Source organism: Scyliorhinus canicula, chromosome 20 (assembly GCF_902713615.1).
Source record: "Scyliorhinus canicula chromosome 20, sScyCan1.1, whole genome shotgun sequence".
Lineage (NCBI taxonomy): Eukaryota > Metazoa > Chordata > Chondrichthyes > Carcharhiniformes > Scyliorhinidae > Scyliorhinus > Scyliorhinus canicula.
The window spans coordinates 63,358,232-63,370,339 of record NC_052165.1 but is presented as its reverse complement, the minus strand read 5'-3'; the positions used below and the strand labels follow the sequence as shown (position 1 = coordinate 63,370,339).

The 12,108-nt window shown below is 43.8% G+C and overlaps 1 protein-coding gene across 31 annotated transcripts in view; it reads left to right on the top strand.

The window, feature by feature from the left end:
- Positions 1 to 12,108, top strand: part of cadps2 (Ca++-dependent secretion activator 2) — an 858,338-nt gene that overhangs the window by 460,683 nt on the left and 385,547 nt on the right. For all 31 annotated transcript variants that reach the window (XM_038780116.1, XM_038780122.1, XM_038780121.1 and 28 more), the window contains exon 8: positions 7,465 to 7,604. In XM_038780116.1, the coding sequence (XP_038636044.1) occupies positions 7,465 to 7,604 (140 nt within the window). The remainder of the gene's footprint in view (positions 1 to 7,464; positions 7,605 to 12,108) is intronic.

Below are 12,108 nucleotides of genomic sequence, written 5' to 3'. Positions count from 1 at the left end.
AACCATTGCCTTTTAGCCAAGGTAATTAACCTTTTACGTGCCTCAGCCATCAATTTGAATGGTTCCTCTTCTCCCAGGTTTGAGAACACAGAAAAGAGCTACTCACCACCCGGAAATCACATAGAGGTTTTGTTTACCCTTGTGGAAATGAAAATTTAATTTCAAGTGTGTTCACTTTTCTGGATATGTGTCCACATACAATCCACTTAGAGCCTTCCAGAGATTCACCACCTGCAGTTGGATAAGGTTAAGTGACTTTGGCAGCCATCGTTCAGGCATCTTGTGTCCATTTAAAACGAAGATTAGCTTCTTTTAAAAAGCCCATTCATGACACAATCCTCTATTCATGCTGATATATCACAGCCAACATCTCCTTTTATGCGGCGCCTTGGCGAAAGACTTGAAATCTAAATACACCAAAGACGGGATTCTCCGGTCCCTGAGCCGCTTGTTCCTCGGCTGGGCGCCATTCGCTGCCGCTATCCTCCCGCCACTCGTCAATGGGATTTCCATTGGTAGTCCATCCTATGCCGCCACGAAATTTGCTGCCGGAGGTGCGCTGCCTGTGGGAAAAGTTCATCCAGACAACCAGAGAATTATGCTCTGCATGTGCTGGTTCCCCTTTATCCAGCCTGCTTGAATCATCTTCAAATAACTCTCACACATTGGTCAAACACAATTTCCCCATCATGAAACCATACTGCCTCCCACTGATTGTGTTATGGTTTCTAAATGCCCTGCTGCAACCTTTTCAGGAATGTATTCTAGCAATTTTGCAATGACAGATATTAGACTAACTGGCCTATCATTTCCTGCTTTTTGTCTCCTTTGTTTCTTGAGTAATGATGTTACATTCATGGGGCGGGATTCTCCGTCCCTCTGTGCCGGAATCGTGCCCAGCCGGGGGCGGAGAATAGCCATTCACGCGGAAATCCGGCGCGACGACGCTTCTGCGATTCTCTGCGGACCTGCCAGTCGTGGGCGGTCGACGCGGCGCCGGTCGGGGGCCATTGGAACAGGCCCCCACGGCAATTCTCCATGGTCGAGAATTCTCCCGCCAGCGTGGTTCACATCTGGTCTGACCCAGCGGGAGCTCAGACCCGGGCCGCCGGGGGGGAGTGGGGTGGGGGGGCCTCAGCAGTGGCCAGAATCGCGATCGGGCAATCTAGGAGGGACCTACCTTACTCCGCTGTGTTGGCGGCGCCCATGCCAAAGTGGGCCACCACGCGCATGCACGGACCCGCTTGCAGCCCTGAAAACAGGGAATCACCCTGAACGTTCGATGAAAAAGTCCGGAGTGATTCTCGCCTGTTTTCCAGTGGGCGTGGGGACTTAGTCCCCAAAAGGAAGATTCTACCCATGGTGTCCCAGTCTGCCGAATTTATGCAATTTTGGAAAATTACAACCAATACATCCACTATTTCTGCAACCACTCTTTCTAAGACACATGTGCAGGCCATTACATCCTGGGGATTTGTCAGTCTTTAGTCCTATCAGTTTTCATAGTACCTTTTCTCACATGATCATGACTGTTTTAAGCTGCTCTCTTCCTTTTGCCCTCTTCTTTTCTACTCCACTTGGGATTCTACTTGTGTCTTCTACTGAAGACAGCTACAAAATACCTGTTCATAGTCTCTGTCATTTCCTTATTTACCATTATCAATTCCCCAGCCTAAGCAGAGCCAACGCTCACTGCTGCTACTCTTTTCCTTTTTATTTCCTTGTAAAAGCTTGTAGCATTGTATATATTTTCTTTGCAGTCTTAACTTGCTTAGGTAACCACTGGTAGTCCATCCTTCTCGCACAGTCTTTCTTTCTCAATGGACTATTTGTTGAGAGTTATGAACTAGCTCCTCAAATGTGCCTCACTGCTTCTCTACTCTTTTACCTTTTAACCAATCGCACTTCAGCCAACTATGCCTTTGTCCACTTGTATTTGCTTTTATGTTTAAAACAATTGTTTCAGACCAAAAATTTCCTATCCTCAAATTGAATGCAAAATTCTATGATGTTATGATCACTCTTGCCTCGAGGATCATTTACTATTAGGCTTTTAATTAATTCTGTCTCATTACATATTACTGAGTCCAAATAGACTGTTCCCTAACTGGTTCCAGAATGCATTGTTCTGAGAAACTGTTCAGAATACATTCCGTTTACTTATCCTGCAGGCTACCTTTGCCAATTTGGTTCTTTTCGATCAGCTGATGATTAAAGTCTCCCATTGATTATAGCAATACCTTTCCTACAAGCCCCCATTATTTCTTAATTTATACTCCACCCTACATTGTAGCTACTGTCAGCAGCTGGGTTGTTAGTATGTAATTGTATTCCTAATGGTTGTATATCAAAGTAGGGCATTTGAAATGAATATTTCAGATAATCTATTCCATTCTAAAAGTATATGTAGTTTGCTTCAATGTGTTATTCAAACTGTTCGGCATGGCTGTTCACATCACACACATTTTCAAAGCTGGATTCCTGCCCAGACTGTAATCCTTATTCAAATCAACAAAATACCTAGTTACACAAAATGAATAGAGGAACACAATAGATTAAATCAGTTCACTTTTTTCAGAGATGTTCAACAATTTGCTCAATTACTGAAGCTGATTCAAACAATTTGCCAGTTCTTTAGGAAAGCGAGTATCTTCTAAATCACTCAAGAAATTCCTCAAAAATTATACATCCTGCTGTCTAATATATTGCATGGTGCCCACCTCTTGCCAAGCTGGGCTCAGATGTTACTTGTTAATGAATTTGAAAATCAATGCACAGTTGCCATTCTTGGAAAATTCCCAATCTAGGAAGGATAGTGTATCTAATTGCTAAAAATGGAATGCAATAATATGAATTTAGGCTGTTGCCTCTTATTCATTTTTCACATCAGGCTAATGAAATATAATTATGCTGTAAAGTCATCTGAGGTAATTGTTGCCTGCTATGATGAGGTTGTCAGTAATATTACCATTTCTACTAATAGCTGAGTTTTGCAACCTTGTTTGTTCTCTGTCAGTGAAGAGGACTATTGAGATTCAAGGTGCCCACTCAGTCGTACACCCACATCTCTCAACTGTCATGTGGATCCCCTGTTGTGCTGTTAATCCAGCCTGAAGTATCTCAGGAGGAGAGCTTGTTAGCACATACCTTGGAAACACCCATTCGTCAGAAAATAAATCAGCCCATATTAAAAACACATCTGTTATCCATTTGATGAAGTCAATGGGTTTATTCACCACAGTACAGCACGTCACAAGCATGACATAGATAAAGTAAGTCACCAATGACTTACTCAGTTGGTCACAGCATGACACATCCAGCTGGTGTTGTTTGTTTACAGCACATTTTACCCATTGATATATGCAAGATCTTGCATTGTGAGCCAAGCTGCACTGATTACTGATTACTTATGGCACATTGTTTCCATAAGGTGCATCATTAAAGCTGTGCTGTAACTCTCTCCTCACTAACTTTCCTTACATGCACTAGCTAAAAATAAGTTATGTCCATCAATATATTGCATGTCTATGAAATTGGAAAGGTCGCTAAATGAATTATAATATATAAATTATACGTTGGAATAGTAGTGTTGGAACTGATGTAATTACCAAGATATATAAATAAGATCATCGGCTGATCGAATGGTAGAGCCTAGAATATGGCCATTCAGCCCATCGCATCTGTGCCAGCTCTTTGGTAAAATTATCCAATGAATCCTATACCCCTGCTTTGAATCTACTTCCATCACCTATTCAAGCAGTGCATTCATGATTGAAACATTGAGCTACACAAAATAAAAGTATTCTCATGTTGTGTCTGATTCTTTTGCCAATTACTTTAAATTTGTGTCCTTTGGCTACTGACCCTTCTGCCTTTGGAGAAGCTATCAATATCCAATCGAGTTTTGATTAAGTCCATTAATCCCCACTTCACCTTCTCTACTCGAAGGAGACAGTCGAAGCCTTCCATTCTCTTCATATAACTGAAGTCTCTCATCCATGGTACCATTCTAAAAACTCTCTTCTGCATCTTCTCCAAGACCTTGACATCATTCCTAAGCTGTGTTGCCTAGAATTGAACACTGGGTAGAATTTTATCTGCCAAAACCAGTTGAGTTACGGGTGTTGGAGGGTCAAGAATCCAACACAATCCTGCTCTCTTGCAGGTTTAATTGGGGCTCCCATGTACATCAGTATTGAAAGCCAGTGGAGTTGTTGGTGAGTAATTTCAAGATGGAAGCAGGCGGTTCATTGTGGATTTGAACCAGCATCCTGCTTTTAACAGGCATTGAATAGGTTTCCCGAGCTGTGTGACACTTGAACGATCACCAAGGTGAGAACACAGCAGGGAGACATTATTCATTGAAACCGGCAGCTGGAAAACCTTTAAACATTTAAACTGCACAGCTATTGGGCTGTCTAAATGAAAGGTTTGTACTCAGAGGACTTGTTCACAGAGACAGATTTCACTGCTTCGTAGGTAGATTCCTACTTTTTGGAATTATAATAATCTTTATTGTCACAAGTAGGCTAACATTAACTATGCAATGAAGTTACTGTGAAAATCCTCTTTGGAAGTCAAGTGGCTTAGATTTTCATGGCAGGTCATTATCTTTTTTCTATATTTCAACACTGGGTCTAAATCTCATGAACCCATCAAATTTTGTTATGGTATTCCAACAGTGGCCACCCTAGCCTCTCTCTATGAAGCCTATTTACACAACTACCCACTGACTCACCATTGAAGATCTCCTGCAGAAAGACGATAGATCCCCATAAACAAACTGAAGCTGGACAAAGGATTTTCCTGATGACACTGAAGCTGGAAGATCCACCTGATAGATGCTCCAGCCTTCACTGCTGTGATGTTCTGGGATCCAAGGTTGCTGGTGCCCTCCATCCCAAAGTCCAGAGGCAGCCCCGGGCATTCTTCATCCTGGTTCCATGGAGAACCTGGCATGGGGAGGGGGGGGGTGATGATTCCTGTCGGGCCTTCACCTATATCTCATTAGCGGGATGCAAATCAGCTTCACGTCGGCCACGAGCAAGTTTGCCATGGCAGGCACCATCAGAGGATTGCGTGGGAAATTCACACCAGTATAAAATCAAATTTTGGATCTCTGTACAAATTCTAACCCCTTTCTCTCACCCCCCCTCCCCCTCCCCCCCCCCCTCCCCCCCCCACTGGCCCAGCCTTGAACCTGCAGGCGGAGGCATGGGGGAGTTCTGCCCTATTTCTGCAGGCAGCCTAAACTCTAAAACACAGAAATATTGCCACCATTTAATTTTTAAGATGACAGGAAGTCCCCTTCCATGGTTCTACTTTAAGCCTCAGGGGGACAATGTAATCTCCCACACCCAGTTCAAAACTATTTTTTGTGTTGCAATCCAGGACCAGACCCCAACAGTGGCGACATTAGTTGACCGAAGCCCCAATATTTTAGTTTATTTATAAGACTGTGCGAAAAGAATGATTCGCTCCAGGAGTGGTTGTATGAATAAATAGGGATTTGGTATTTTTAAAACAAAACATGATTGGGAATACAGTATTAAACTCTTTACCTTCACATCTGAAAAGAACAGCTTACAATTACTCCTTAAATACTACTTCTCAATTCCTCATTAAGCAAGAAGAAAATAAATGCTCTTAATCCATCTTAAAATAAGTATGGCATAGTAGGACATACTTATTGAACAGATTTGACTCCTGTTAGAATCTCTTCAGACTCTGGCTGAATATCTTCAAAAAGCTGGTTCACTTGGTGTATTTCAGCCTCTTTGTCTTCAGACAAGACTGCTCTGCTTTAAATATTTAGAACATACAGCACAGAACAGGCCCTTCGGCCGTCAATGTTGTGCCGAGCAATGATCACCCTACTTAAACCCACGTAACCCGTATACCCGTAACCCAACAATCCCCCCATTAACCTTACACTACGGGCAATTTAGCATGGCCAATCCACCTAACCCGCACATCTTTGGACTGTGGGAGGAAACCGGAGCACCCGGAGGAAACCCACGCACACACGGGGAGGACTAACTATCCTATTTCTAACTATCCTACTGTGAGAGAATTGTGGACTCCATGTCAGACAGATCAGACTTCAACCCCTCTTCAAAGCTTTTCCAAAATGACTCTGCATCTCTTAGCTTCACCCAGCAATTAGATAATCTATTTAAGCTGCAAAACAACTGAACTCTCCGGGCAGGAAGCACATTAACTCCGCAGGGACGTTCCCCAGTCAAACCACAGTGCATTAGACCAGACTGAAAACACATTCCTCTGGTCAATTTCACCTTCTGGCTCCTAAAGGCTCCCAGGCCGTGCAAAACAAAACCCTTTTCTTTAAAAAACGTGACCACTGCAATCAAACACACGATCACCCGAGGTTTGTAACCCTTAAATTTCCCCAATATTTAGGACACAATATTTTTTAAATCCTACATTTGTCACATATCTTGATGCTTTTATCCTCAATATTCCTGACTGCCCTGCATCCATTCCCAACAATCTTCCTGACACAAAGATTGTCTCTGCAACTGTCCCCACAGTCCAGGTACTCAAGCCCTTAAAGTTGTATACTTGAATATACATAGTGAGTAACCAGCTCAACCAGAATGGATGCACCACCCTGAAGGTATATTGTAACTCTCTTTCCAATACTATTCTGGGACAATTCTAGAAAGTAGAAATAGCTTCAAACCTCTCTTCACTATGGCATCACCCAATGAACTCCCAGTCCACCACTCCTTGTTTGAGACCGATAGAGGCCTCCACATCACCCGTGGCACTGAGTCCGTGCTGGTCAAAATCTTCATTTTGACATTGATTCAACAGACCCTCATTAATTTCCTCAATTTTCTATTTTATGAGACCACAGGCTACTTGATCCTCCTTGAATATGTATCCATCAGCTCCCCTCTGTGGCAACGGTCTGTCTTTAATAATCCCATATCTCCATCACCTCTGTTTTTAACCAAGATTCACTGACTCCCTGTATCCCAGGGAATGGATTATACTATCTTCATCCTCGCCTCTGCAATCTCCTCTTGCCGTAAGTCCCTTTTATACCATTCGCTCTTCCAATAACAACCATTTTCCACAGATCCATTGATTGGTATTCCTTCAGCCTTTATACTCCTGTTCTCAGGTACACTATTCACCATCCACTTTGCCTGAGAAACCTCTTTACAGTGGAGGAATGCTATAGAAATCTATGGTGCTGTTTAGCTGTCGATCATTGTCAGTGGTCAAAGAAAAAAGCAAGCAAAATACTCAGATTTTCCGCAGGACTATTAACTGCTGCGGACAGAACTATCTATCTGAAGTCAGCTTGTCTGTTCGCAGGTTTACCATAAGGATAAAGCAGGACATCCTCCTGGTTGCAGAACATTCCTTAGAGCAACATTATCCGTTTCTACCTTCACAGATCGAAAGCCTGACCTTGTATTCTTTGTCTTTCAGGTAATTCTTTATCAAACTCCAAACAGTCCGAAGGCACCAGACTGGCACAAGATGGTCACTCCAAAAAATAGCCAAGATTCAGAGTTAAAGATAAGACTAGCTGTGAAGATGGATAAGCCTCCAAACATGAAGCACTGTGGGTAAGTCTGTCAACTGGAGAGCGGTTCTGACCGGTTTTGAGTAAAGCTGCACATTCTCAGGCCGATCTGACATTGCGTAGATGAATTCCTTTGAGGGAGAAGTGAGGGGCGAGGGCACCGGCGTCAAGGATTCAGCAGTTCCTTGTTACATCTTAGGGCAAAGGTTTAAAAATGTGGTCTATGGACCACCGTTGGTTCTCAAGGGCCTACCAAGTGGTTTGCAGGTTGGTCCAAAATACAAGCCACTGACGCCATAGAGAATAGGCCAGAACACTCAATTCTACCACTTGCGTAATGCACACAAGCAGACTGGCTGTCGCATGCAGGGCCACGTTGTCATTAGCACGAGTAACAACAATGTATTTTTAGAAGCACGATTAATGGTCCTGTTGATTTTGTTTGGTTGATGCAGATGTAAGATCAGTACTAGTTTCTCAGAACGAGATTATTGTGATGGTTTTAGTAACATATTAGAATGTTTCAAATGAACGTTTGTGGTGTGAACGTTTTAGTAAGAATCTGCTATAATTTTGTGTCTGACATGAATGAATTACTTGTGATAATTAATTTTTTTTAAACCGTGAATTTATTACATTTAAGTCAAGAAGCAATGAAATATTTATAGTTATCAGGAGTTCCCGTTAATTCTGATGAATATTTTCTCGGTGGAAAGGGAAAGTGGGTGGGGGAGTTCCGGTGCGTGTTCCACGGCGTCCTTTGACTTGCATATGTAGCCCGTGATGCAAAGGTTTGGAAACCACTGATTTAGGGTGCATATCAAATCCTAAAGGTGGGCTGTTGCTTAGAGGATTACATCTAACACTGGTTCTGGAATTGCTATCCTCTCCCACACACACTGCTACCAGAAATATTTATCATTGATCAGTGTGAAAAGACTGTGTAACATATCGATCTGTGACACTTTGCTTCATCAACTTTCCAGCTGACGATCCAATCTTCCCAGTTAACTATCCAAAGTAACTATTTAGAGGTAGCGACAAAAGCAGAGGTTCTTAGAATCCATAAAATCCCTACAGTGCAGATGGAGGCCATTCAGCCCATCAAGTCTGCACAGGCCCTATGAAAAAGCATCCTACCTAGGTCCACTGCCTTGCCCGAGCCCCGTAATCCTACCTACCTTTGGACACTAAGGGACATTTTAGCATGGTCAAACCACCTAACATGCACATCTTTTGACTGTGGGAGGAAACCTACAAAAACACGGGGAGAACATGCAAACTTCACAGTCACCCAAGGGCGGGATTGGACCCGGGCCCCTGGTGCTGTGAGGCAGCAGTGCAAACCACTGTGCCACCATTGATCTGTGATTTTCTGACAACTGTATTTTCATATGACCCTCCATGCGTCAAGACGTCAAGAATGTTCACTGCATTGGGGGGGGGGGGGGGGGGGGTAGCGATTTTGTGCTCGTGTTCCCTGCCAGGGGGGTAGTGCCAGGGAGGTGGGCTTCAGTTGGAGAAATCGGTGCAGGTGGTTCCCTATGTGTGAGGGAGGGGATCCTGTTTCGGGGCAGGAGAGCCCCAAAATTGCTGGCTCCATGAAGGCCCGCCCCTCAAATTAGCCAGTCCAGCTGGCGCGCTGCACACCAATTTCTCTTGTGAACCTCTGATCCAGCACTTAGTAAAAACAAAATGGAAAATTTCACACCTTGGAATGAGACACTTCAAGAATGCATGTCTGGTGAAAACAAGGTTAATTTTAGATTTATTATGCAGGAGACTTTCTGCATTCCCAGTGAGAAACTACCCTTGGAAAGGAGTGTGACTCTGAAATCAGGGATATAATACTGTGTTTCTGTCTCCCTGAGAGTGCAGCCTCCCATTGCAACAGACAGGTAGGCAGGCTTGCCAAATCTTCGGTCAGAACTACAGGGAGCAAATTGTTTTTCATTAATAATGCAGGAAGTGTGTACTGAAAAATAATCAAACTATGTCGAACAAGAGAAAGGATGAGTGGTTAGGTGGGGGTCTTCCCTGGTTACCAGAGCAAGCAATGAGAACAAGTTGTTGCACAAAGTAGCTGTGGGTTAACAATCAAACATTAAATCCCAGCCTTGAATGTAGGTGTCGGAAATATTTCCCCATTTCCAGATCAAATTATGTTTGGCTCACCAGCTGTAAATCACAGGGTGATTCTGCCTGGGATGCACGGCTGGTAATTATAGTTTAAAGAGAAGAACTCCAGGAACATGGCATCAAATTCCCTCCAAGTGTCACAGATGTGAGTGAGTAATATGTCCGGCTTCCTGTTGTGGATTAGAATTGCAGCAACTATGGGCATGCTGTTTTAAAATTGACCTTCTCAGTGGTCACTTCTGCTAAGTATTTTTAAAATATAGCTCTGAAAGTGCCTCCTTGTTGCTGAATGTTTCTCGGTGAGATGTACAATTAATTGAGCATAGAACTAAGTGAACATCATCTGTCTAAAGTATGCATAGTGCTGGTTTTTAATCAAACGAGCAAAGACTCACTTAAAGGCTATTCGTTTAGAATTTTATTAAGCTGAATATCCTGCATAAAAGCTTTTAAACAAATGACACTGTACTTTCTGTTTGGTCTTAAAAGTCTCCTATTCCAGTCATTGTAAGGTTGTTATTGTAACACACTCAGAATAATGACATCCTGTTCCAGTCCCATTGGGCCACATATTTTCTTCAGAGCCGACTTATGGTACCCAACTTTCTTTTCACCTGCTTCTGGCCTCACACACATCCCTTGGATTCCCAAACTCTCACCTTTCCTACTCATAATTTTCCTTCCTCCCTCTGTCAGACACGTAGTCTCTTGTTCCCTTCTCCTTCAGTCTGTTGGTCTCCAGTGAAGGGGCAGTGATGTCATCAGATGGCTCAGCTCGAGTGAGCTTTTTCCTGTATTGTTAATGATGAAGGAAAGGGAATGGAAATGATGTGGAGCACTTTATCCGTTCTATACTATATTCACTGCTCTGAGGCTATCTTTATCAATGGGACTGAGCCACACAGAACACGAAGGGGCAAATATGAATCCCTAATTGAACTGTAGTAGCTGAACTCAGTCCATATCTCTCTACATAAGGGCAGGAGAAATATAACAAGCAGCTCCGGAGAATTGCCCAGTGATCCAGGTAGAAAGTGTGTTTGAAGACAGGGTCATACTTGGCAATGAGCTCACTCTACCTCCTGTTGGATGGGCCCCAGAGAGGGGAATCCCCAGACAGCATGGAGGCTGGGTCATTGAATGTATCAAGGCTGAGTTAGACAGATTTTTCATCTCCAAGAGAGTCGAGGATTATTGGGGGTGGCAGGAAAGTACTGTGAAGGCCTAAACCGAGCAGCCACAATCTTATTAAATGGTGGAGATGATCCAAGGATCTACTCCTATTCCTATTTCTTATGCTTCTGTGTTCCTTTGTTCGCTGCTTTTGACTTGATGGGATATAGAACCTCGACATGTCGACTGACATGCTCAAGTTTCTTTTCGAAATTGGATGACGAAAGTATTATTTGAGCAGGAAAAAGCATTGATTCCTTAAATCTTCCTGCTTTTATCCATTTACTGCAAAGGACACTCACCCCTTGAATTTTGCAGTTATCTTTAACCTGATGATATATATAGCCATGCAGATCACCTCGAACTTTCACTGATGTCCACGACCATTATCACAGGTTGTGAAATGAATTTCCATGTTCATTGGTTGCAGTAGAAACTATGGCCAAAATTATCCAGATGTTTCCACTGGCAGAATCTTCTGGCCCTGCCGATAGCGACACCCCACTGCGGGATCCCTGTCGGCGGAGGATGCGAATTACAGAGGCGGGTCCGGAAGATCGAGAATCCCAAATCGGGGGATTGCAATCTAACTGGCCTGCTCCCGTTGGCGGGATCCAGATCCCAACTAGATGCGGCGTGAAGCTAAATGAGGCCAATTAAGGGCAAACTCCATCTCATTAAAGAGCTGGAATGGGGAGGGGGGGGTAAAGGGTGGATGTGAAGCAGCATCTGGAAGGTTAGGGAGGGGTGAAGGGTGGGAGTCCTGAGAGGGCTGGTCCTGAAAGGTAGTGTGGGAAGGCTTGATAAGGGGGGCCCTCAGCGGCCCAATAGTGGGGTGTCCTCACTTGGTGGGGGGGGGGGGTGATGCCCATGTGTGTTGGGGGGTGGCATTGCCTGTGGGTGAGAGGTGTGGTGGTCCCTCCACCTCGCTTAGAAATTGGGCCACCCTTTCAAAATGGTGACCTGATCTCTGAGGAGCCATCTCCAGCCAATGGTAGGATGCCTCCACCACCACAAAACATTTTGCCGGGTTGGGAGTGGGGGGGAGGGTGATATTCCCACCCTATGCCAACATTCTAAATTAGATAGATCAATGAAGGAGATGGCGTGATGCAAGAACGGGGCGAGTAAATGTATATGGTGAATTTGGTTGCTTGGCCTGTTTCCAGTGTTGTAACCTTTGTATTTCTATGATTGTATAAATATTCTCATTTGCTTCCATACAGTTACATACC